Consider the following 27,091-nt stretch of genomic DNA (forward strand, 5'->3'; position numbering starts at 1 on the left):
TCCCATAACACCCACCTTTCATTATGCCCTGTAAATGTCCTTAGCCTACTACTCCTGGAACAGATGAGCAGGGAGGTTGAGCTAGCTAAGGCTAGCCCCACCCTCGAGGAGTTGGAGCCATGGGAGAGGGGTGGGTGCTAAGCAGGCCTTGAGAGCTAGGGTAAAGTCTGTAATCCCTGGCCTAGTGTTCACATATATCCCAGCTCTGCCACTGACCCTAGAGCCTTTGCTTCACCTCTCTGAGCCTTGGTCATCATCTGTAGAATGAGGGCACCTGCCCCCTGGGCTGGGGTGTGAATGAAATGTTATCACATATACACAGAGAGGCTAGGGAGGCAGGTTGATAGGACTGACTCTAGGGCTAGCCTTAAGGTTGGTTTTATTAGCCAAGACACTTCAGCTAAGATGTTCAATATCTATAACTCAGTTCCTCACATTTATTTATTTTTAAAGATTTTCTTTATTGCTTCATGAGAGAGAGAGAGAGAGAGAGAGAGAGAGGGAGAGAAGCAGAGACACAGGCAGAAGGAGAAGCAGGCTCCATGCAGGGAGCCCGATGTGGGACTCCATTCCGAGGCTCCAGGATCATGCCCTGGGCTTAAGGTGGCACTAAACTGCTGAGCCACTGGGGGTGCCCCATTTATTTAAAAAAAAAATTTGTTTTATTTGAGAGTGAGAGAGTGTGTGTGTGCCAGCTCATGAATCCGGGGAGGGGCAAAGGGTTAAGCAGACTCCCTGCTCAGTGGGGAGCCCACTATGGGGCTTGATCCCAGAACCCTGAGATCATGACCTAAGAGGTCAGACACTTAACCAACTGAGCCACCCAGGTGCCCCTCAATTCTTCACCTTTATTTTTTTTAAGATTTTATTTGTTTATTTATGAGACACAGAGAGGCAGAGACATAGACAGAGAGAGAAGTAGGCTCCATGCAGGAAGCCCAATGTGGGACTTGACTTCAGAATCCCGGGATCACACCCTGAGCCAAAGGCAAACACCCAATCATAGAGCCACCCAGGTGTCCCAGTTCTTCACCTTTATATTGAGAACACCAATGGTTGGGTTGCTGTGAGGATTATATATTACTACATGTAAGTGCTTATAGCAGTAACCAACACGTAGTAAGGCCCATTAGGTGCCAGCTACTTTTATTACACTGTTGTTGCCTACAAGAGGCACCGAATGTCCAGGTTAGTCCGTTTCGGGGGTAGTGGAAATGAGAAGGGCTTCTGGAGGAAGAGGTTTGAAGGAAAAAATTTTTTAATATTTTATTTATTCATGAGAGACAGAGAGAGAGAGAGAGAGGCAGAGAGGGAGAAGCAGGCTCCATGCAGGGCGCCGGATGCGGGACTCGATCCCGGGACTCCAGGATCATACCCTGGGCCAAAGGCAGATGCTTAACCACTGAGCCACCCAGGCATCCCTGAAGGAAAATTTTCATCTTTTTTTTTTTAAATTTTTATTTATGTATGATAGTCACAGAGAGAGAGAGAGAGAGAGGCAGAGACATAGGCAGAGGGAGAAGCAGGCTCCATGCACCGGGAGCCCGACGTGGGATTCGATTCCGGGTCTCCAGGATCACGCCCCGGGCAAAAGGCAGGCACTAAACCGCTGCGCCACCCAGGGATCCCAAATTTTCATCTTAAAATACAAGCCTGAGCACCACAAATGGGTCATTCAAGTCCTCTTAGAGGCACTTATCATGTGCCATTTTACAGATGCCAGTGGCAGGATGAGTTTACCAAGTTTAGATGTGTACCTAAAGGATTATTTTTAAGATTTTTGTGTGCGTTTTAGGAAGACTAATTCATAGCTGGATGTTGGTTAGATTGGATAGAGTCCCGCTCCTCCCCAAACGAAGAGGCTGGTAGCATTAGTACAAGAAAGAAGTGTAAAGTTGTAGGAGGTCGGGGATCCCTGGGTGGCTCTGTGGTTTAGTGCCTGCCTTTGGCCCAGGGTGTGATCCTGGAGTCCCGGGATCGAGTCCCACATCAGGTTCCTTGCATGGAGCCTGCTTCTCCCTCTGCCTGTGTCCCTGCCTCCCTCTCTCTCTCACGAATAAATAAAATCTTAAAAAAAATTATAAATATATAAATAAAGTTGTAGGAGGTAATGGGAAAAGTGAATTTTGAGAAGGTGGCAACAGACTGCACTGGGAGGGCTGGTCCCTGGGGGTCCCAGCTACTGGGAACATCACTTATTAGTAGCAAGCTCTGCACCAGCTGCCGTGGTTGATATGGTGAGTAGCATGACTGACCTCTCCTCTTGTAGCTTCCTGGCTGGCTGGGGAGATGACTTGGGCATCCTAAAAGCTAATAGGATACTGTGGGAGCATAGGACTAGTCTTTAATAGGGTCGGAGATGGCTGTCCGGAAGAAAGTAATGGTAAGTTGAGGCAGGTGAGCCAGAAGAGAAAATAGCAAAGGTCCAGAGAGAGTAGGACTGAAAAAATGTAGGTATGGGTGGAGAGGATGATGAGGGGCAAATGGGGATGAGGAAGCTTGAGGCTTTTGTCCTAAGAAACACACTGATGGGTTTTAAGCCAAGTCAAAGCTGTCTTGTAAGAAAAATGTTCTGGCTCCCAACATGGAAGACAGGGGTTGGTCTGGAGGCTGGGAGGCAGTCAGGGCCTCTTGCTATGGTCAAGGTTCCAGACAATGGTGGCTTTGAGTGGAGTGGCAGAGATGAGGTAACCCAAGAGGCAGATGGGTTTCTGAGATACGATGCAAAAACACTCTTCCTTCTTTCCCTGGCAACATCCAAACATGACCACATCCATATCCATCCTCAAAGAAACCAGTATGAAAGCAACTCCTCGTCCAAGACCCTGTCCTTTTCTAGAATGTGCGGTCCTTCACGGTCAGCTTGGGGAGTAGGGTGGTCAGGGATTTCCCACTCCCATGAAGGTAGTGGTGGAAGCCTACTCGGGACCTCCCAGATGGGAGTTCAGCTGAGGTGCTGCCATCAGGGGTGAGGTGGTGGTCGACTGGCAGCACCTAGTACACCCATCTAAAGGCTAAAAGCTTGTACTCACCAAGCCAAACAAGCAGCAGCAACATGTGGTGGAACAAATGCTGACTACAGCCTGTCTGGTCCAGACCTGGCCCAGTGACCTTGAGCAGGCACTGCTGAAGTGCCAGTGCTGCAGCTTTGGCAGAGGGAGTTTGGCCTTGAATCTCCAGGAGATGGCAAGATTAGAAATCCCCAGGTCTTCTCAGGACAGCACTATGGAAGGGGCTTGGGGACTATGGTGATTCAGGCAATCGCATTTGCACATCCATTAAAAGGTTCACCTTGATAAAGTAAAATAGTATGGTGTTTCTAGAAACAAGTCATGCTTTTTGATATAAAAGGAAAAAAAAAAAAAAGGAAAGGGAAGTAGTACAGGGACATAGCACTTCTGCTGCTTCTGCTCAGAGAAGAATGAAACACGTAAATCTTGGCCTTGGCCCCCAGCACCAGAGCCTGAATGACCTCCTGACACTTTCACACACTCACACCAAGGCAGAAAAGGTTTTTAGTTTTAGTTTTTAAAACCTTTTTATTTAAAAGAGAGAGAGAGAGAAAGAGAGTGAGAGAGAGAGAAAGAGAGAGAGAAGCAAGGAAGGAAGGAAAGGAAGGAAGGAAGGAAAAAAAGCAACCCAGAACCCCAAACCCAAAACACCCAAATCAAAATATTTCCCACTGGAGGCTATTTCTTTTTTGTCTTTTAAAAATTTTATTACACAAATATCTCCCATTCCCATGTGTCAGAGGAAAGATGTCCTTGCTCTTTCTAAAACCAATAGTGGAGAACGTTTAGAAAACAAAAGTCCAACTAGCTTCCCTCCTTCCCTGGCCCAAAATAACCCCAATGTCTCAACTGAGATAGCAGGACTTGTCCCCTTAATGCTTACATTTAATTTAAATTTTTTAGCACAACATTGGAGATTGACTCTAAATCAGCAACAAAAAATATATATTTACAATATTTCTCCGAAAAACAAAAAAACACAACCAAACCCTTTAAACATAGTGACTTTAGGAGTTTTATTTATGGAGCAGTTATTTTTTAATCACCAAGTGATTTTATATTATATATATATAAATTTTCTTCCTTTCCTTTGTGGTTTTTCGCCCCGGTGCTTGGAAAGATGGAGGCGGGGTGTCTGGCCCTGCGTTCTGAGGGCAGGCTCTCCTGGCAAGGCCACATCTCAGAGCAGATTACAGGAAATGCGATGGGATTCCCGGGATCCTCTGTCCCCAGAGACATTTCTTTCCTCCACAGGGACTAATAACCCTCACCTCTAAAAACCATTTCCCCCCACTCACAGTCCTAGAGAAAAAGGAAACCCAGCAAGGGCATCATAGGTCCATCTGCTACCACTCCTGGGCTCCCTTTCCTGCTGACCAATTTACGTGCGTGGTAAAAATGCTTGTTTTCCCAAACCAGAAACAAACAAAAATAAAAACTGTCCCCCACCCCCCCCAACCATCAGCTTGGAAATTTCTGTGGATGAAATGTCCCAAAGTCAGAGGCACTCTCCCGGCACAATCCCTGCTCTGAAGGGGTCTCTCCACCTCCCCTTTTATAAAAAGACAACAAAACGAAACAATCTTTTCAGTACTTTCCACAGGAGCAACCAAAAAAAGGCAGGAAGCTTCCAATTATAGGTCATTAACAATAATATTAATAAGGTTTTTGCTCAATACCCAGGGTTCTTTACAGAGAAGTTCCCCTAACTGAGGCACTCTGGAATAAGTCACTGGCATTTCCTCAAAGTTTCAGCCCCAGCTCACCGGGGCCTGGAGACCAATGGAAGGGGCAGAGGGTCATGGGAGCAGACTGCTGCTTTTAAAGGTGCAGCCAAGACAATCAGCAGATTGGAAGAAACAGACACAATGCCATCCCTTACCAGGACCCAGTTTTCTCTTAGGAGGCCAGTCAATGCCAGGCTCAAAGCTGGGCTAGGTGGCAAAGAGGGGGTCCCTCTGCCTCTATTGCTTTGGAAGTGGCAAGTGTGCAGTTGGCGTCTCTCCTCAGGGTGGCTCACACTTCAGACCCCTGGTGCCTGGGCTCCTTCCCCTCCCCTGGAGGGTTTCAGGAGGAGGAGAGCCTGAGACTGGGCTGCAGGAAAGGGGCGAGGAAGGGAGGGGGTTGGAGGATGAGAAGGCGGGGCTCGGTTGTGCTATCGCTATCCTCACAGATGGGGAGCAGAGTGCAAATCCGCATCTATCATTTATAAGCTCTTGCCACAGGCTGCTGCTATTGAGCATCTCCTCACACACTTAAATATTGACCCAAAAGAAATTCCGACCGACCTTTCTTTTTTTTTCTTTTTTCTTTTCTTTTTTTTTTTTTTAAAGTGCAAAAAGCTCTCTGCTGCCCTAGAGAGAGGATCTTTGGACAGGCCGTTCAATGCAAAGTAAAAGGGGGCAGCTGATGGGGCTTGACACAGGGCGGTGGAGCGGGAGACACCATGCTCCCCTCCCTCCCTCCCTCCACACACACGTGTAATACACTCAGCCACACACACAGAGGCACATGCACACCCCCTTCCACGGCTACAGGCAGAGAGGGCAGGTGACTGGCTTCAAAGCAGGACCCCCCACCCTGCCACAAGGTGCCAGATCAGTGAGCCACTGGGCTAAACACAGGCCTGGGCTCTGGGGGCTACACCACACTGGACGCCCAGAGCCTGCTGGGAGGCAGGTGGGGACCTAGCCAAGTTCTCTGCTCTCCCCAGCTCGGGGAGATAGGCTGTTCCCTCTGAGGACATGCATCCTGGGAAAGCCCTGTCCAGGCAGGAAGGAGGAACATGTGGAAAGGGCAGTGGGAGGCTGAAGAGGGAGAACAAGGAAATGGTGCCTGTCTCAGAATCTGCCTAGGAAGCAATAAAATGGGGGTGTCCCTGGGGTACACAGTTCCAGCTCCTCTAAAGAGCTTCAACCCCAATAAGTGCAATAAGGACCTCATAGAGACTAGCGGGCAAGTCTGGGGTGGGGTAACCTCTTTACGTGAACTACCACGGGCATCAGACAGGATCAAGCTAAAGGAAGGGGGAGAGCATGGACACGGATGAGAGGTTTTAGACACCTCAACAGCACCAGTATGATCGGCACGGGTCTGGCCTTTCTGGGGCTGCTGGCCCCTCCTGCAGAAGCCGGGAGAGTGTGGTGGAGGAGAGACACACACTGGACACCACAAGGAGAACCTGGCCACGGAGACAGGGCCGCTTTCTTCCCTGGAAATTTGCTCAGAACCAGGCACAGCTGGGGACCATGGATGGGGAGAAGGGCCCCAGGACCCGGCACAGATGACGGTTGCACAGACACCCCGAACTGAGAGCCCGGCCTCCTGGCCAATGAGCGAGCAGGCGGGCGGGCAGGGGAGCAAGCGAGCAGGCACCATGACTGCACACAGCCTGTGCTTTCCCCTCAGATTCGGATCAATTTGCTACTCCTTTCTCCTTGGGAGGGAGAGGAGCAGGCAGGTAAGCCTGGTGTCTACCACCCTCTCTGCCCCGCCTGTAGGGGAAGGGCTCAAGGGACAGGAGAGCAGAGAGGGAGTGTGACGCTGGCCTCAGAGCCCGTGCAGGGTCGGGGAGAGAGGCTCTCCTGGCTGGGGAGTCAGGGGAAGATCGGTTTCCTGTTCAGTCTGGGCTGCGTGTATTTTAGCTGATCTTCTGTATCAGCTTCTCGTCAGACAGGCAGTAGAGACTGTTGATGGACAAGTCTGAGATGAAGTGCTCGCAGGCTTTTCGAGTGATCTGCTTGCATCCTCGAAGGTCGATCAAGGTGACATTGGCGATGCGCCGTAGGTAGATCAGGGTCTGATCTGTCAATTTATTGCAACCTGTGGGGAAGTGACCACAAGGACAATGCTGTGTACACACAGCCACAGGAGCCTGCATCTGCTGCTCAGTTCCCAAGCTCTTTCCCCCTTAAAATGCTAAAGCAAAAGCCCCCTTAGGGATCCCTGGGTGGCGCAGTGGTTTAGCGCCTGCCTTTGGCCCAGGGCGCGATCCTGGAGACCCGGGATCGAATCCCACGTCAGGCTCCCGGTGCATGGAGCCTGCTTCTCCCTCTGCCTGTGTCTCTGCCTCTCTCTCTCTCTGTGACTATCATAAATAAATAAAAAAAATTAAAAAAAAAATTATATTTCAAAAGCCCCCTTAGTTTCATAACTACTCGGCTCAAAGACCAGAAGGATCTCATGAAGACTCCCTCACTCCCTGCAACACAAGGCTGGCCAAACCACAGCCGATGATGGCCACCTAACCCTTGGGCACCAGACAACTATTTGAGGTTTCCATCCCCTAATCAGTTAAAAGAGAGAGAAATCCATGTCCTTGTCCAGATATGAGGAAATGACATAATTTAGTTCAATCAACAGACCAGGTTCTCTGTTTTACTGGTCAAACTCCAGGCAGAGCTGGGCATGGTCTGTCATGAAACATCACAGTAGCGTACCTGCCATGTTGAGCTCTGTGAGGGAGTAGCGAGTGGAAGACCCGACAGCGGTGAGCAGATTAGAGGACTGATCTGTCAGGTGGCTGCAGTGACTGAGGTCGAGTCGAGAAAGGAGGGGCATGTGGCGAATGATGAGGCGAAGTGTGGCGTCCGTGATGTCAAGGCCTGCCAGCCGGAAGTCGGTCATGTTCCGGAGTTTACTGCGATTGTCCTGACCTGCACAAGCAAGGAGAGAACCTAAGTCAAAACTTTTCCCTCTAGTCCGGCTCCAAAATTGCAGACAGCTCAGCTCCTTCCTAGCCAGGCCTCCTTGCAGAGGTTAAGCAGAACTGCCCACACCCAGCCCTGCCTGCAGGGAGTGAGCGGTGTGTGGGGGCAGTTTCTAGGAAACCAGACACGTTTTCTTTCTTCTCAGCTGCTAGATTATGCCTCACTTACACAGTGAAAGGGTATGTGTGCAACGCTCCACCCCTCTCCATACTCCCACACTTTTTTAGACCACTTTTAATGTCCTACCTCAGCCATGAAGCTTTCCTGGACTTCCTCAGGATTATACTATCTGGGTCCCAAACTCTAGTACCTCCTAAGATGTATTCCCTCCTTTGTCTGTAGGCAAGTAGATGGATGTAAACAGTAACCTGCACTTATACACTCTGTTCTCCATTTGCACATACCCACAACATCATTTCTGACACTTCTTTAGTTTCTGAGGACAAAGTCTGTTGAAAGACAAAGCTACCGTAAGATGAATGCAGAGAAGTCAAGCCCAGAGCTTACCTGGTTTATCAGCCGGTGGAGTCAGCAAGTCCCGAATTTGAGGGTCCTTGATTCCTACTGCCCACCGAAGATCAAGGGTCCTGAGAAGGGGGCAGCTGGAGGTGCTGAGGGCAGAGACTGCAGACCAGGAACAGCCTGCTAGGAGGAGGTCTTTCAGTCCTGCAACAGGAAGAGATATAGACATGCAACCGTATACTCTATTACACTGTCTTGCTTTGGTGGTAAAACCAATTACTCAGTTCCTACCAGAGCAATGTGGTAAGTGTGAGAACTTCCTATCTTCCTAAGACCTCAAAATGCTGAGGGGAACAAGGCATTCTATGGGCCCGACCATGGCAGTATCTTACTCAAATCTCTTCAGTGGTTGTGCCCACTCTCTTCATTGTCTGGGGTGATAATCGTCTAGTCCAGCTAGTCTGGAGTGGTGCTTTGGGGACTGGCAGTTAGGAGGCCCTGGGTGAAGCCCCTGCTAAGCAGGAAGAGGACAATGGCATGGGACTGCTGCCTGAAATTGCCCTAAAGCAATTTTAGGCAGCAATGCCTACAGCCAGCTTGCTCACCTGGCAGCCTGTTGACAAGCCACGTCAACTGTTTCTTGGAGATGTTGGTCCAACTGAGGTCAAGGCTGACTGGCTGCCTCTTGATGATGCCACTGAGAGCCTGGGGTACAATAGCCTTACACCTACTCAAGTCAATTTTTGTCCAAAGTCTCTTGTCGCAGCACCTGTGACAGAAAGAGAACTGGCCGTCAATAACCCAGTACCCCTTATTGGAGGAGCTCCCATCAAAGGGTGCTGCAGGCTTTTGGATAAAGAAGAGCGCCTAGAGAGCTACCCTGCCTATGCTCTTCTACAAGCAGACAAGGACCATTCCCTATTTTTTTTTTTTTTTTTTTTTTTTGCCTCAGAGAAAAGGGCTTGCCCTCTACGGCAACCCTCTAGGTTAAATAGTAGATAATGACCAGTTAACCAATTTACTCTGGAAGGGTTAAGAACACAATTGTTAGGAATACACAGCAACCAATATACTATAACCCCTCATTTGCAGTAAAATGGTATGGCTCCCACCAAAGCTTGTGGAAGTTAAATACTAAAAAAAATGATTTACTGCCTGAAGTCTTAGGCTGGCTTCCATTTTCTCCCTTGTCAGTCATAGCCAGCTGCCTGGGATGCAGGGCATTCCTCGGCACAGCTACAATCCATCCTGCCTTAAGCTCTACAAAGAGCCCATTACTGTATCAGGCCAAGAGAGGCTCTTTATTATCAGGCCAGGAGAGTCTTCTCCCTGTCTTGGGTTTCTGCTTCAGTGCTGTCCTTTTTATTTTCTGGTCCCATCCAGGACAGAACTAGAAGGGAAAGGCCTGCCTTTCCACTGCAATCTACAGTCCGTAGGCCACAAATAGCACTGCAATATGCAGGCTTCTGTTTAATATTTTACAGCCCTTGCCCCCAAGGCCAGCTCAGAGTCTGGTCAGCAGGGGAAGGGGAGACAGCATATAGTACAAGTCTTATATGGCTTGGCCTGGAAACTGAGGGATAGAGCCAGGCAGACCCATTGGCCCTACAAAGAGAAATATTAGGAGAATTAGGTAGGTCATATATTAATTCAGTTTTGGGAAGTAAACTTGTGTTTGCAGAGAATGATGTCTTTATTTAAAGACTGAAAATATTTCACCAGTGGCACATGAGACTTGTATGGCAAAAACAAGCTACTAATGATAGAGTAGTGAAGCTCAGAGTTTAACACCTATCAGAAGCCCCTGGAAAACATACAGATTGCCTGGCCCCACCCCCAAAGGTTCTGACTCAGGAGTACTGAAACAGGCCCCCAGAATCTGCATTTCTAACATGATCCCAGTAAGGAACGTGGTGTACCAGTTGTCTAAGAATTACTTACGCTCTAAGAATTACTGTAATTGGGTTCGACCCAGACACAAGGTATGGGTTATGTCCTAGGGTCTAGGAGCTAAAGGGAAAATAAGGCCCTATGGAAACGTCTGTTTATCATCTTGAGGGACTTTTCCCCCTAAATGTTTTACTGTTTAACTTGAGAAAAAATGGTAGGTCTCGTTAGGAAGGATGAGTTAAGTCTTAAGTTTCAAAACTGGACCCTGCTTCCTGGAAAGGAATTCTGGGCCAGACTTGGGGGATAAGAACAAAACCTGGAAAACTGTGAAAACATTCACATTTTTTGGAAAGCATGTCCACCTCTTTCACGAGACAGAGAGGTAACTGAGGCAGGGGCTTAAAAGCAGTCATCAGTGTCACCAGCAAAAGAAGTGACTGGCACAGAGTCACACTCTCAACAAATGTGTGATGAGTATTTGAGAGGGGGAAACTGATGACTGAAGTTTTAGCAAAACTGTAAAAAATCCATCCCCCAAATCAGTTTCAAGTATCCAGTGAAGAGAAATGGGAAAGTATGGAGCAGGGAGAGAAAGCAAAGGGCCAAATTTTCCTGAGGATATCTGTAGGCACAATGGCCACATCTTTAATAGGACCCACTGTCTAGATGGATTGACTCAATCCTTTGGGACCCAGCAAGCCTCCAGATGCCAAGGCACATGCAGTTCTCATATGGAAAACCTGCCACCTACTCCCGTACCCCTACTCCTGATCCCTGTATCCCTGCTCACCATTTATACCACGTCTTGCACACTCGCATACATTCACAAAGTTCTCTGCGGCTGAGGTAGCGGAAGACAGACATCCAGACCTCCCGCTGCATCCAGCTTTCGTCTCCATCCTGAGCCCAACTGCCCCGGCCATTCAGCCTGGCTGCACCCCCCTCCTCTGCACTGTCATCTTCCTCCTCCTCCTCCTCCTCTTCCTCCTCCTCTCCCCCCAGCCCCTCCTCGTCCCCACGCTGGGGGGTTCGGGCTGGGCAGTGCTGCACTAGCACACGGGGGGAATGGCGAAGGTTGGCAGATGAGGCCGTGATGGCCTGCAGCTTGGGCACAATGGATGTCCCGTGGAGCTCTTTGGTGGGCCTCTGTAGCGTGACAGTGAGGTACGATCCCCGGATCTTGGCTTTCTCAACTTCAGACAGCTCCTTTTTGCCGCTGGGATTGTTCTCCTTTTCCCGTACCATGGTGCGCTCTGTGGCCTGCAGCCGCAGCAACTGCCGCCGTTTGAAGCGCTCATCGCGGCTGGCACTGTGGTGGTCGCTGGGGCCAGCCCCAGGGGATGACCGAGTCACCATACCCCGGGGGGAGACTGGGTCATGGATGAGCTGCAGCATAGAAGTGGGTGAGTGAGGCGGGGGTGTGAGGGGCTCATCGCAGCTCCGCAGGGGCCGCAGGACTTTGGCTTGCACGGCTTCTTCATCACTCTCTTCAATTTTCCGCTTCTGCAAAACAAGTCCCCCAAAGCCCCATCAGTGCGTTACTCCAAAACCCTCTAGATTTACAGTGAGCCTCACTGTTGTTCTGAGGAGACTAGATGACAGACTAGACTGCTTCTCTTCTATGGGGAAAGGGGTACCTGCATGCTAGAGGGTGGTCACCTCCTTGGAGTCTGCAATATGCCTGGATCAACAACTGTGCTCAAGTCTGTGCCGGAGAGAGCTGATTACAGAATAAACCCTTCAAATAAGTCACTTGGGAATCTACCTGTGACAGAAAGGTTTGTGTCCAAGTACAGAGGAGTGAGATCTAAATTTGGGCTGCATGATTCCACAGCCCACTTTATTCATCTCTTGCCCCAATTTTTGGATTATAATTCCCTGGATAAAGATATCCTTTAAAGAGGCCACAACTTTACCCCTATGCAATCTGACCATTTTAAATTCTGTCTCTAATTTAGCTCCTTCACCCAGGAGATGCTTCTGATTGTAGATGCTTGTGGTAGAGGAAAAGCATCCTACATATACCGTTTGAACTAGGACACAGAATCTGACAGCAGTAAACACCACTTTCAGCTCCACCAGCATCTGAGCCAGGCTGCTGCTTCTACTCAGCACCCCACCCTATCCCTAGAGACCAACTGCAAGTAAGATAAAGCAGAGAATGAGAACCTCTGTGAGGAACTGTGATGCTCCAGAGGAATCTGTGCTGGATGAAGAAGAGGAATTTGGGTTCAGTGAAGCCAACATTCCATAAAGGCCTACAACCTCATCCTATGACACCTGTCTTGTCCTGGAGCCCACCGTGACTGATGTGATAATGCGGAACCAGTGTTCCACTAGGGATCAGCGAACAGTGGTTCACATTTTCCTCAAGGAGACAGTTTCTGTCCCTCAGCAACAAGCCCGCTCCCTTTCCTCTGTACCTTCTTAGAGCATTATGGTTGGAAGAGAATTGATCATCTTTTGGGTGCTGGCTTTTACAATGCAAGAAGGTTAACACTAAAACACAGCATCCATCAACCCACCTGCTGCAGGAGGGAGGCATACGCCCACCACTGGTGTTGCTGCCAATGAAAAGAGATATAAAAGCTCCCAGTGTAAGGAGCAGGGGTAAGGAGAACTTCAGCACTGGTCAGCTCTAGAAATCTCTGCACTCCAAGAGAGACTGAAAATTCAACTACCTCAGCGCCCAAGTGGGAAGAAATAGAAGACAGGAAACTTGTCCCTACTCCTGTGCAATGCACCTGGAGGAGACCACCAGGGCCTGGATGGCTGCCACTAGGCCAGCTGCCTCCTCCATATATGCCCTCAACAGGTCTCGTTCTTGCTGGCCTGAGTAACTAGAGTCCTTTTGGCCCTCTGACATTATCCATCAGGCCAGCAACCTCAGCTACACAGGGCCAAGGTTATGGCACTGGTCCCCTTGCAGGGAGGGGCTGCCTCCGTAGGACATGTTTGGGCACATGGGTGGAGCTTTCTGCAAGGCCACAAAGGTGAAGAGGACAAAAATGCTGGGCCTGCTTAACTGGAAACTCCAGCACACGACTGTACCTACCAGCTGCCTCAGGTTACTGCCTTCCCTCTAGTTTCACTCCTCAGGAACAACTGTTCTTGCCTCACTGCTCTCTTCACACAACTCAGCTGTGCTACCTCTTTTTCTAGGGTCCCAGAGTGTAAAAAGACCTCAGCAATTTGCAGACCCCAAGTAGAACAGTATTCAGTACTACAAAAAAGACAAACACTAAAAACTCAAAATAAAAGAAAAATAACCAAAGGAGGGAAGAAGATGTCAAACACAATACAAAATAATCTGTGGGTCAGAAAAACCATATGAATAAAGTTGCAAAAGCAAATGTATTCTAGCCATCCCTAAGCTTGAGGTTTCCTTTTTTCTCCAGTGGAAATCTAGAAAAAGCTCCCTTACCTGGGCTTTCTCCGAGCTGTCCTCCTGGTAGCACTTTGGACACTCCCAGCAATTTGGCAATTCCTCATTAAGCAGCCCCTCTCCATCCATCTGAAAGAAGACAGAGATGTTAAATTAAAAAACAAAACAAAACAAAACGAAAAAAACAAATGCCCTTGTTTAAGTCTCCTTTATCAGACAATAACAGCCACATGGTTGAGAAAAATCTGGAAGTTACTCATTCATAAATGCATTGGCCCACCGGAGGAAAAACCCAGCCACAGGGAGAATGGCCACCCTCTGTCTTGGTTACTTGATCAACTTAGATTCCATGAGGAGATTCCCAAGAGTTTGGGTCAATCTGGAGTCTCTCCTGACATACAGATATATATATATCTCATTATATATATATATATGGGGGTGCCTGGGTGGCTCAGTAATTGAGCATCTACCTTTGGCTCGGGTCGTGAAACCGGGGTCCTGGGATTGAGTCCCGCATCGGGCTCCTGCATGGAGCCTGCTTCTCTCTCTGCCTGTGTCTCTCATGAATAAATAAATAAATAAATTAAGTCTTAAAAACATTTATTTTCCTGAGAGTCTCATGCCACTTTGCAAAAGGAACTGATCACACAATTTGGAAGGTGCCAGACCTCATCTTGATAGTGGGGCATAGTAATTATGACTGCTTGGGTTCAGACACTAGTGGCTTAGTCTCTGTGACTCTATGTTCTCATCTGTAAAGTGGGGGGTAAATAACAATTCCTATCTTATGGGATTGTGGTGAGCATTAAATGAATTACCTGTTAAGTGTTTAGGAAAATGCTTGGCATATAGTAAACACTTTTTTTTTTAACCTTTTTTAATCAACATGGAGATGATATCCTATTTTATTGATCCTAAAATGCATATTTTTTCACACCTTGGGATCCTTGGGTGGCGCAGCGGTTTAGTGCCTGCCTTTGGCCCAGGGCGCGATCCTGGAGACCCGGGACGAATCCCACATCGGGCTCTCGGTGCATGGAGTCTGCTTCTCCCTCTGCCTACGTTTCTGCCTCTCTCTCTCTCTCTCTCTCTCTCTCTGTGACTATCATAAATAAAAATTTTTAAAAATATTTATTTATTTATTCATTCAGAGAGAGCGAAGAGAGAGGCAGAGACACAGGCAGAGGGAGAAGTAGGCTCCACGCAGGAAGCCCGATGTGGGACTCGATCCTGGGTCTCCAGGATCACACCCCTGGGCTGCAGGCAGCACTAAACCGCTGCGCCACCAGGGCTGCCCATAAATAAATAAAAATTTTAAAAAAATGTTTTCACACCTGAATATTTCTAAAATTGGGCTGCTTCTCACAATTAACAGTATCTTACAATCACTGTCAGCCAGGTGGCAGTCATGATATAGTTGTCCCCTTTGGAAAAATCAACAAAATATCAGCAACCAATGTTCTTTAAATTGAAAGAAATATGAAGAAACAGGGTAGACCTAACTTCACAGGGCTGTCTTAAAGATGTAAACAAGAGAGGTGCCTGGGTAGCTTAGTCATTAAGCTTCCGACTCTTGATTTTGGCTCAGGCCATTATCTCAGAATCGTGGGATTGAACCCTGTATCGGGCTCCATGCTCAGTGAAGTTGCTACTTGAGATTCTCTCTCCCTCTCTCTCTGCCCCTGCTCATGCACTCTCTCTCTCAAATAAATAATCTTTATTTTTTTAAAGATTTTATTTATTTATTCATGAGAGACAGAGAGAGAGAGAGAGAGGCAGAGACAGCGGGAGAAGCAGCCTCCATTAAGGGAGCCTGATGTGGGACTGGATCCTGGGGTCTCGGGATCACGGCCTGAGCCAAAGACAGATGCTCAACGGCTGAGCCACCCAGGCATCCCTCTCACATAAATAATCTTTAAAAAACCAAAAAACCAAAACAACAACAACAACAACAAAAAAGGGTATAAACAACAGAATGCATGTAAAACAGAGGTTCCCTGGGGGCCCTGAGTGGCTCAGTTGGTTAAGTATCAACTCTTAATTTTGGGCTTGGGTCACGATTGCAGGGTTTGAGATAGAGCCCTGCACTGGGCTCCGAGCTGGTAGGGGAAGCCTGCTTAAGATTCTCTTTCAATTAATCAACCAATCAATCATGGTTCTCCACCCCAACTACATCTTAGTATCACTTAAGGAGCTTCTGCACAGGGTCTTTTATTTTTTATTTTTTTTTATTTTTTTTATTCATTTATGATAGTCACAGAGAGAGAGAGAGAGAGAGAGAGAGAGAGAGAGAGGCAGAGAGAGAAGCAGGCTCCATGCACCGGGAGCCTGACGTGGGATTCGATCCCGGATCTCCAGGATCGCGCCCTGGGCCAAAGGAAGGCGCCAAACCGCTGCACCACCCAGGGATCCCGGGTCCTTGCTTTAAGAGTTGATTGTGACCTCTTAGAGATTACGTCAACTTCCCTATTACTTTTTCTTAGAGGTCTTCAAGTGCATACCAAGACTGCTACAGAATAAGCACTTATTAAGTGTTAGCTGATACTATTCCTCTCATCATCTTTCAGGAACTAATATCCAGAGATACAGAGAAGTACGTAGTGGAGATGATTAAAGGCATGAGGCATTCCAAAACAGACCTGGCAGTTCCACAATGGCCTGGAGACTCCAAATACATTCTTTGGAAGCCAGACTGCAAGCTCCATGAGGACAGGAACAGGGACTACTATTTTGTGTCCTGAGCTATCCTCAGGGTCTAGCACAGTGGCTGACACACAGTCTAGACATCTGAATCAAGGCCAGATGTTAGACCATGACATGACCCATAGCTGACAGTCCAAATTAGGGATGCTGGTAGCCTCTTATGACAGATTCTCACACTCCTCTGTTCTACTCAGTGCCTTCAGACATTCTACCAGCTAAGGCCTCAGAGGCCCCTTAGGCCTCTACTCACCTGGAGGCAGCCAGGATGAACAATCTCATTGCAGATACAGCATTCCATGAGTTTCTTCTCGAAGTCCTGTGTCTCTTCATTTTGATCCACCTCTCCACAGAGGGAACACGTGACAGAGTGAGGCAGTCTGGGCTACAAGAAGACGAAGATAGAAACCAAAAAAGAGCAGACTTAGATCCTTATCGGTCCAGCTTCCCTTTAACTCAAGATGGGTTCTTCGTTTCCTGTAATTCTCTTGGGAGCACTCAGGGAACATGGAAACCAGTGGAGGAAGAAGACAGGGAGAACGAGAAACCTATAGAGACCAGTTTATTCTCCCCAGTCTGTCATAGGCCTCATAGGTCCCTCCACTTGAAGAGGGATGGACAGCAGTGATGTGCTCCTGGAATACTGTGTTCTCATCTGAAAACTGGGTGAGCAAGGATGAAAGATTAAATAGGATCATTTTTAGTATTAGGTTATCTTCCTTCTGAACCCTGAGAGAAAAGGGACAAAACAAAGCAAGCCAAAGAGAATAACTTCTCCTTTCCATCTCTGGAGTCTCTCAAAGTCTCACTACCTATACCTCAGCCCCTTTGGTACCACCCCTCCAGGTTTGGATGCGAAATGTGCATTTATTCACCAGAATGGATCTATTCTTATCCTTCTGGCCCATCCTTACACTTCTGGCCCATCCCCCCTCCAGCTCTCCCCCAAGGTCTTTACTCAGCATGCCACTTACTGCCAAGCACTGCCGAAGGACACAGGACTGCTTCATGCGGCCAGGTCCCCCAAACTTCTTCATGTCCCTGCAGTAGTGGCAGACACCACACTCTCCTTGCACACATGCCTTGCATTTCCGACAGCGTACTCGTCTCCGCCTGGCTCCCGACACTATAGGGGAGGCGGCAGCTGGCCTCACAGGTGTTAACCGAGGAGCTGGCTTCATAGTGTGAGGCTTTGTGATGGGGATGGTAGGAACCCGCACCTTTGGTCGGGCGGGGAATTTAAGCTGGAAAGAGAAAGCAGTGAGGTCAAATATATCAAGTTGCTTTAAGGACTGGAGAGGGTAGAAGATTACACAGCCTGGCAAACTATGGCCCATGGGCAAATCTGCCCACTGCCTGTTTTTGTAAATGAAATTTAACTGGAACAGAGTGATGCTCAGCATGGTCTGTGGCTGCTTTCACATGCAGTGGCAGAGTTGAGAAACTGCCACAGAGATTGGATGGCCTGCAAAACCGAAAGTATTTATTATATTTACCTTTACAGAAAATGTTTGCCAATCCCTTCAGGCTATTTATTTCAGCTACATCCCTCTCACTCTGTTGAGCTGTGACACTTGCCCCTCCTTGAAGCTTTCTATGTGCCAAAGTCACTCCAAGGGCCCTCCATTATTTCCTTATCCTGAATATTATTACTCAGAAGATACTCATAAAGAAGACTATAAACTACTTCAGGGTGAGATGGATCTTGCTTATTTATTATTCTGAATCTGGTACATAACAGACACTCCAGTAGACCTTTAAGTTTAGAATACATCTCTCAGCTATATGTTTATAATTTTATTACTTGTATTTGTCATGGTGATCTTTTCGAGAACAAGGACTGGATCTTTTAGGTCTTTAATTTTCCATGGTGCCTTAAACATGTTTTTTTCCTTTCTTTTCTTTTCTTTTTTTTTTTTTTAAGATTTTTATTTATGAGAGAGAGAGAGAGAGACAGAGAAAGAGAGAGAAGGAGGCAGAGACACAGGCAGAGGGAGAAGCAGGCTCAATGCAGGGAACCTGACGTGGGACTTGATCCCGGGTCTCTAGGATCACGCCCTGGGCTGAAGGTGGTGCTAAACTGCTGAGCCACCCGGGCTGCCCCATCATCTTTTTAAAAAGATTTTATTTACTTATTTGAGATTGAGCGCTCAGGAGCAGGAGGGACAGAGACACAGGCAGAGGGAGAAGCAGGCTCCATGCAGGAGCCTGATGTGGGACTCGATCCTGAGTCTCCAGGATCACGCCCTGGGCTGCAGGCGGCACTAGGGCTGCAGGCGGCACTAAACCGCTGCGCCGCTGGGGCTGCCCCCTTAAACATGTTTCTTACACAAAATATTCAACAGCCAGAAATGACTAAACTGTATAAAGGCCAGTCTCATGCAGTCAAGCATAGGCTAACTGGGACTCCTCTACCTAGGAAGTGGTTCTTTAATTTGTCTTTTAGAGCGATACACCTTAACACTCCTGGAATGGGATGGCTCTGCAAATTTCAACTGGGAAACACCGAAGAAGGACCTACGTATTTGCCAGACTCATGGACAGGATCAGAATTCTTACTTTTATTTAATAACCTTGACAAAGGACAATACGGGAAAGAATTATATGGGACCTAACTGAAGAGGCATGAAAATTCATAACTGGCAATTTATTAGCTAACAGGTAATTCCTTCTTTTTTCCATTTGATACTGAAAAATCCAAATTAAAGGTTTTTTTTTTAGTGTGCATTCATTCCATCATAGAAACACTCCCATCACTTAAATATATATGATTACTTTAACTAGTTAAAAAAAATATCTGTGAAATAACTGAATCACAGGGCCAAAACGATAAGAATAGATCCATTCTGGTGAATAAACGCACACTTTCGCATCCAAACCTGGAGGCAAGTTCCTAGTTTGATAGTTAAGAGAGTCACTTCCAAAGATAGCCAATTACCCTGACCCAAGAGTTAAAACAGAACCGAAAAATGATTTCCTGTCAGTTTATATTAATGCACCAAAAGCTGTCTGCCTCTAGTGCTTTTTCTTTCTGGAATGGTGATGGTCAGCCAGCAACATGCTTCAGCACCCTGAAGATCAAAAAGAATCATTTCTTACCTTATCCCTTTTTGGCCACTGTACTATAGGGACTCCAGTGAGGGCTAACTTGGGATCGCTGTTGGCAAGCTCCTCCAGCAAAATCTAAGGGTAGGATAGGACAGAAGAGGGGGAAGAAAGCAGGAACAGTGAACAAAGAGCCAACCACTCCCAGCAGCATTCAGACTTAGTCTCAGTCCCCAAGAGCAACATGGGAAGGGCAGGCTGGCAACTGTGTTTTCCTTTCATTTAGAGACTCACTGCAAAACAAATAAATTGAAGATGAAAGAGAAAACTCAAACTAGTGTGGTACTATCAAGACTTGTAATTTACCTTTGCTCCCAATCCCACACTTGTGATACTCACTGTACTGTTAGTATGTATGCTGAAGTAACTAGCTACATGGCGACAAGTGTTACTTGTCACCCAGTTCTATATATGGCAGTAAAACTTAATATTGCCCCTTTACTTTTCAGTATCAATGAATATTATCCAGGAGTACTGCCTTCATTTTGCAGATCTCAGCAAAGTGGCAAAAAAGGACTGGCTAATACTGGATTAATAGTATGAAAGGCAGAGTCTTAATGTCTCGATTCAACCCAGAGTTATATTCTTCTAAGGCTGGTTACGGAAATCTCAACTTCAAATCAACCAATCAATCAATCAATTTCTCACACACACATAAAGTAATTATTTGGCTTTATTCTTATAAATGGAACAGGAACAATCTTAGGGGCAACAGTTTTGATGGCTTTAACCAATCTAGTTTGAATGACTTGAGGACAATGCTACAGTAAGAAACTGCCACTTAAGTGAATCATACTAGTTGAGTGTTTTTTGGAAGACAGTCTTTATGTTTTAGACAGAAATTTCTGAGTCCCAAACCTTCTAGCAGATTGAAATCCCTTTTCCTTTAACCTCATGAGACCTAATGCAAAGGTAAAAGCAAAAGAACACAAATCCAGAAGACAAGTTACAAGATTCCTTTCAGGCTGCCCTAGTATATTAACTGTTTCAACAAAAACTAAACTTTGATCCTGGACAGTGAGCATGCCTGAGCCATTTTTAATAATCATTTCCATAATCCTATAGGCTCTATGCCTAGAGACCAGGACTTTCTGAAGCATGAAGCCCTTTTCTCCAAGCATTTTCATTCTTAACCAAAGGATCGTAACCTAAATCCCAGAGTTGGAACTCAGAAAGACCCTTTAAAACTCACACCCAGGAAGCTCCTCCACGAAGATCCCTTTTGCCAAGGCTCCAGATGCCTCTCACCCTCCCCCAAACTGATTTCATTTGCAGACGTTTTATTTACTTCAAGTTGCTATGGCATCCTATTCTGAAGCCTCCTGTTTAACACCCCACAGTGTGGGGGTGAAGAGGCGAGGTGCGGTGCCACGTGGGACTAGGCTCCAGTAGGGGCTCCTAATCTCCCTAGGGTGAAAAATTCAGGTCCATTCAAAATGTGTGCTAGGGAGTGTACAGTTCCCCTCCCCCATGTCGTACAGCCGAGGAGTAGGACTCTGCCCATTTCCTCTGCCGGAGAGCACTGAGCTGTCCACAAACAGGGACTTTCCACTTTCAGCAAAACAGACCGCACAGAAAGATCTGCGATTGTTTAAGAGTAGGAAAGGAACCTAACTGTTCACCAGAAGCAGTCTAATTCTACCTGCAAGATTTTTTGTGGGGGACAGGGAAAGGTAGGTGGAGAAACTGTGTCTGCGTGGGGGTGGGGGGCAGCTGTTCACACATAGACGACATAGTTACTGGGGTCTGTGTGGGTGTGGAGGGAAATGCAGATTTCCTTCCAAGCCTTATTTTGTTGGGGCCATACAACCAAGCTCACCCAGCTTCATCAAAAAAGGCAGACTCCAGATGAGGCCCTCCAAGAAACCATATAAAGAAGCCACCACCCTTCACCAGAGGGGGTTTGGGACGGGGAGCAGAGAGCGGGGGTGGAGTGCGGAAAGGCTGACGCCTATCTAGGCTCCTGGCATTCGGGAGAACATTCAAACACAAGCCCACACCCCACACATCACAGGAAGGGGAAGAGAACAGTGGGCGTCTGGACAGAGAAGGGAAAAGGATTCCCAAAAGCCAAGCGACCCAATTCTGAAGCACATCCCACCAGGAGAGGGAACAAGTGCAATGACGGCTCAAACAACACTAAGTAACCTGAGCATTGTCCTGGACTTGCCCGGTAGGCTGTTCTTCTGCCTCTTTGCTGAGACAAAGTCCCTACAGTTACACATACCCCAAGCCAGAAAGGGTTTGCCGCCCGCCCGCCTGACCTTGTGTTTCTCGTCGCTCTGGAGCTGCCGAGGCTCTCGGTTGAAGTTTCCCCAGCGTCTTTGTTTTGTTTTCTGTATTGGAAGTTGTGCTGAAGGAGTTAGGTTTTCTCCCTCTAGGAAAATCCCAATTTACTTGAAAATTCTGGAATCTCCCAAAGTACATCAGGCAGGGCAGTCCGGCTACAACCCCTCAGGCTACCCAGAGGGAGCAGCGTGTCGTGCTCTGAGCTCCTTCTCGAGCCCTTCAGCTCAGCCGCGGCTTCCTGTGCCTGCGAACAATGCTGCTGCGTCACCCACATGCAGCTCCCAGAAATGCTTTGCAACGGAAGATGGCAGGAGGGGGAGCTGAGCTCGAGTGAGCGAGCCAGGCAGAGGGCCCAGCCGTCCTGCTGCAGAGTCGGGAGGGGTGTGCTTGGCGAGGGCTGTCGGGCCTGTGATTGGAGGAAAGGCTGCCCGGGAGGCGAGTTGGGCCGCGCCCCCCCGCCTCCTCCCTCCAACCACCACTGCAATAGGAGAACCAAGGCCGGCCCCGGAGGGCTCCCTCTGGCCGACTTCGGAAGGCGCCAGCAAAAGGAAAGGCTTTAACCCATTCGGCATCTGGGCCCGAGAGTGTCCTTGTCTCCGTCCACACCCTTCCCCTCAGGGTCACCTCTTGTTGTTACAGCCAGCACTCTTTCCCGCTGACCACACACACACACACACACACACACACACACACACACACACGCATGCACGCACACACACTTCTCCCCCCTGCTCTTCAGGCAAACGGCAAGTCGCCCGAAGTTCAGCCTGTGCAAGAGCCAGGCAACCAAGCTGAGCTCCTCTGAGTTTCCTTTCTGCTGGCACGCCCGCCTGCTTCACCTGCCCTCACTCTCCCAAACCCAGAATCCAGAATGAGCATACGTGTTTCCAGAAAAACCTTCAGGAACGACACATTTCAACCAATATTGACATATTCAATACATATGTCTGTTTAACAACTACTTCTACAACAGATGCCTGCCTCTGGTTGGGATTGGGCACTCCACCACCGTTAACAGAAATGCCTAGGCAGCTCTTCTAGCAGCTCCATCATGACCAAGTCAAGCTAGCTGAGGCTAAATCTCAGGTTAAGGTGCTTTATTTTCCTGCCTTGGCAACAGCTCAAGAAACCACTGAATTTGTGTCCGCCAGTCTCCTGGGACCCTGCCCCTGAGACTGCCCCCACTCCAGCACTCCTGCACCTTTCCAGTTCATTTTCTATTCTGGTAGTTTTGCCTGCTCCATTCTTTTTTTTTTTGGATTTAATTTATTTGAGAGAGAGAGAGAGAAAGAGCACAAGGGAGGGGGGCAGCATAGGGAGAGGGAGAAACAGACTTTCCGCTGAGCAGGGAGACCAGGATCTGAGATCCCAGGACTCCTGGGTCATGACCTGAACAGAAAGCAGACGCATAACTGATTGAGGCACCCAAGCGCCCCTGCCTGCCCTATTCTTGACGTTCCCTGAATGAAACAGCAGACCCTGCATCTTGTCAGACATCTTGATGCCACTTCTGACAGTCCCTCAAGTGATATGTGTCACAAACTCTCCATACACTGATTGAATCAGGGTGAAGCTCAGACTGAACAAGCAGTCTCAGGCTACAGTGCACTGTATTTTGGAGCCAAATTTCTGTAATATTTAGATTCTCATAAATGTATGTGGCTTTTCCAGAAATTACAGAAGTTGCTTTGAAATAAACATCTCAGGCCACTAAGAACCTAGCTAGGAAACATTCTTATTTCCAGGACAGTTGTTTCAGTGAGTTTCTGGTGTAGAGTCAGTGGCTAATAGGCTTTATGAGGCCTAGGCTTTGCCTGGAGAGACTACATATTTTAATTTTTACAGTAGTTTACCAAGGAAAGGAGGGAGGTTTTGTGCTTTTTGACCAAGCTCTTCCTGAAAGTTTCTATGACCATTCTAATCCTAAACCTCTCGTCTGGACTTATCTTAAGACTCAAAGACCAAGTGCAATCAGCCTATTAATGTCTGAAAAGTTTTCCTTCCTTAATAGTGTGAAAGGTCTTCTTGGAAAATCCTTGTTTTCCTTTTAGATCTATCTAACCTGGAGGGATGATAAAGAACGAATACTTAGGACAAACATGTTATCAAGTTGTAGCAAGTGAAAACCCTAAAGGCTACCAGGAAAGAACAAAAACAGAAAGGGTACTAGGGAACTTACTCCCACTAAATTTCCAAATCATAAATTAAACAAGATCAATTTTTTTCTACTAATTTAGAATAAAAGATAGGCAACAAAGATCAGAATTAGTAAGCATTACATTATGTAATATAAAAATAAAAACTTTGAGGGATCCCTGGGTGGCGCAGTGGTTTGGCGCCTGCCTTTGGCCCAGGGCGTGATCCTGGAGACCCGGGATCGAATCCCACATCGGGCTCCCGGTGCATGGAGCCTGCTTCTCCCTCTGCCTGTGTCTCTGCCTCTCTTTCTCTCTGTGTGTGACTATCATAAATAAATAAAAAATTAAAAAAAAAAAACTTTGAAGAATTATGTGTATTTTAACCTAACCTGATATGCCTTGTAGCCATTAAATTATTTAAAATTTTCTATTTAGGGGCCCCTGGCTGCTCAGTCAGTGGAGCACATAACTCAGTACTGGGGTGGTGAGTTCGAGCCCCACATGGGTTGGAGAGTTTACTTTAAAAAAATAAGTAAACAAAAACAAAACTTTCTACTTAGTAAGAATGTGTGAATTATTACAAATAACAGTAAAGACTGAAAATGGAGTGCCTGGGAGGCTCAGTCAGTTAAGCATCTGCCTTTGGCTCAGGTCATGCATGATCTTGGAGTTCTTGGACTGAGCCCCCTGCTTTGGGCTCCCTGCTTAGCAGGGAGTCTGCTTCTCCCTCTGCCCCTCACCCCACTTATGCTCACTCTACAAACCACTGTGCCACCCAGGGATCCCTGTTTATTTCTTTTTTAAAGTAGGCTCCATGCCCAGCATGGAGCCCAACATGGGACCTGAACTTACAACCCTGAGATCAAGACCTGAGCTGAGATCAAGAGTTGAGACCCTAACTGACTGAACCACGCAGGTACTCAAGTTTATTAACTTATTAAAAGCTTGTTTAGGGATGGCTCAGTGACGGAGCGCCTGCCTTCGGCCCAGGGTGTGATCCTGGACTTCCAGGATCGAGTCCCACATCGGGCTCCCTGCATGGAGCCTGCTTCTCTCTCTGCCTGTGTCTCTGCCTCTCTCTCTGTATCTCTCATGAATAAATAAATAAAATATTTTTTAAAAAGCTTGTTTAGTTATTTTAAAGCCTTTATTTATTTATTTGAGAGGTAGAGAGAGCATGCGGCAGCGGGTAGGGAGAGGGACAAGCAAGCTCCATGCCCAGCACAGAGCACAATGCAGGGCTCGATCTCACCACCCTGAGATTATGACCTGAGCCAAAATCAAGAGTTGGATGCTTAACTGAGCTACCCAGGCGCCCTTTATTATTTTTATGTAATCTCTACAGCCAACATGGGGTGAAAACTCATGACCCCAAGATCAAGAGTCATATGCTCTTTCGACTGAGCCAGCCAGGTGCCCTTTAATTTTTGAATTAAGACTTCCCTTAAGGCAGAATTCAGCCATCTATACTCAGTGTTCACTCAGCACTTTATGTCATGCATGGTACCTGTAAACCTAGAGTGTACTTATTTTCTCAGTCCATTTACTTTTTATTTTTTTAAAGATTTTATTTGTTTATTTATTTATTTATTTGAGACAGACACACACAGAGAGAGAGAGAGGCAGAAACACAGGCAGAGGGAGAAGCAGGCTCCATGCAGGGAGCCTGATGTGGGACTCGATCCTGGGTCTCCAGGATCACACCCTGGGCTGAAGGCAGGCACTAAACCGCTGAGCCACCAGGGCTGCCCTCTCAGTCCATTTAAATGCCTGCTTCACCAATGAATAGTAAGCCCCTTGAGGGCTTGATCCATAACATGTTTGCATATTTACACTCAGTTTGGTTCCTGGCACAGAGTAGGCTAGGCAGGCATGATTCAGAGTAGTGGAATAAATTAACTCATACATTTGTAACATGTATTTTGTTTTTTTGCAATAGTGATATGGCTTATTAAGTACTCTACTAACATTACCATTAATTTTCAGAATAGCTCCATTGAGGTAGATGTTATTTTACAGAAGAGAAAATAGGCTTTCATACATCTAGTACCTTGACCAAAAATCACATGTTTGCCAAGCTTATCAAAATAGCTTAGAGGGACACCTGAGTGGCTCAGGGTATAATCCCTGGTGCAGAGATCGAGTCCCACATCGGGCTCCCTGTGAGGAGCCTGCTTCTCCCTCTATGTCTCTGCCACTCTCTCTATGTCTCTCATGAATATATAAATAAAATCTTAAAAAAAAAAAGTTTAGAGAGGGACACCTGAGTGGCTTAGTGCTTGAGCATTTGCCTTCAGCTCAGGGCTTCATCCTTGGTCCCAGGATTGAGTTCCACCTTGGGCTCCCTGCAGGGAGCCTGCTTCTCCCTCTGCCTGTGTCTCTGTCTCTCTCTCTGTGTCTCTTGTGAATAAATAAAATCTTAAAAAAAAAAAAAGCTTTGAGAAACCAAGAAAATAAATATATAACACTGAATTTGTTTCACTAAGTTGGGCAGCCAAATACATTGATATATTAAAAACTTTTTATCTATGTACATATATTAAGAGTGACTTTATGACCTAAATAAATACAAACAAGAAAATAAGGTCTAATTAAAAACTCAAGTCTTCCAACTGACTGCTACCACACTGCTGTGACCCACTGTCAGCAGTTGGGATGTCCCTCTCTCCAGCACCCCTGCAATGCACATACAAAGAGACTTTTTCTCACATTAATGGGATTGTACTATACACACTGCTCTAGATTCTCTTTATTCACCATCTATCAAGCACAAGACTTCTCTATTTCAGAGATTCAAGAGTATCTCACAGTGGGAGAGAATTCCATTCTACCTTTAGTACACTTTTAAGAGTCAAAGTTACCATACATTCCCAAACTTACATACTGATTACTTTCCCCTGATTTTTATCAATAAATCAAGGGGATCCCTGGGTGGCTCAGCGGTTCAGTGCCTGCCTTCAGACCAGGGCGTGATCCTGGAGTCCTGGGATCGAGTCCCACATCAGGCTTCCTGCATGGAGCCTGCTTCTCCCTCTGACTGTGTCTCTCCCTCTCTCTCTCTCTTTCTCTCTGTGTATCTCATGAATAAATAAAATCTTAAAAAAAAAAAGACAACACTTTTTTTTTCAACACTTTTTAATATCCCCCTTTTTATCTAATCCCTTCCAACTTTATATTCTATGATCTTTCTTCAACAATGCAGAATTTCACATTTTAGAATCTTCAAAGCCTTTTCCTACCATTACTAAAATGGCTTTTTCTTTCAGGGATACGGAATCATGGATCTTTCATCTCACCACTTTTGCTCTCATCTCTTCTGCTAGTTCTTCATGAGAGCCATACAGGCTGCAACAAGGAACAAGAAACAATTCCTCTCTCTGAAGGAAGAGTAAACTCTGGGCT

At 46.9% G+C, this 27,091-nt stretch overlaps 1 protein-coding gene across 11 annotated transcripts in view; it reads right to left on the reverse strand.

Annotated features, from left to right (window-relative positions):
* Window positions 1-4,002: 4,002 nt before the first annotated feature.
* The window catches only part of KDM2A (lysine demethylase 2A), a 151,215-nt gene continuing 128,126 nt past the window's right edge, over window positions 4,003-27,091 (reverse strand). For all 11 annotated transcript variants that reach the window (XM_035701596.2, XM_035701595.2, XM_035701597.2 and 8 more), the window contains 9 exons: window positions 19,257-19,340; window positions 17,132-17,401; window positions 16,411-16,542; window positions 13,497-13,586; window positions 10,863-11,575; window positions 8,788-8,951; window positions 8,228-8,386; window positions 7,451-7,666; window positions 4,003-6,833 (listed from right to left, as the gene is read on the reverse strand). In XM_035701596.2, the coding sequence (XP_035557489.1) occupies window positions 6,652-6,833; window positions 7,451-7,666; window positions 8,228-8,386; window positions 8,788-8,951; window positions 10,863-11,575; window positions 13,497-13,586; window positions 16,411-16,542; window positions 17,132-17,401; window positions 19,257-19,340 (2,010 nt within the window). In that variant the 3' untranslated portion in view covers window positions 4,003-6,651. The remainder of the gene's footprint in view (window positions 6,834-7,450; window positions 7,667-8,227; window positions 8,387-8,787; window positions 8,952-10,862; window positions 11,576-13,496; window positions 13,587-16,410; window positions 16,543-17,131; window positions 17,402-19,256; window positions 19,341-27,091) is intronic.

Source organism: Canis lupus, chromosome 18 (assembly GCF_003254725.2).
Source record: "Canis lupus dingo isolate Sandy chromosome 18, ASM325472v2, whole genome shotgun sequence".
NCBI lineage: Eukaryota > Metazoa > Chordata > Mammalia > Carnivora > Canidae > Canis > Canis lupus.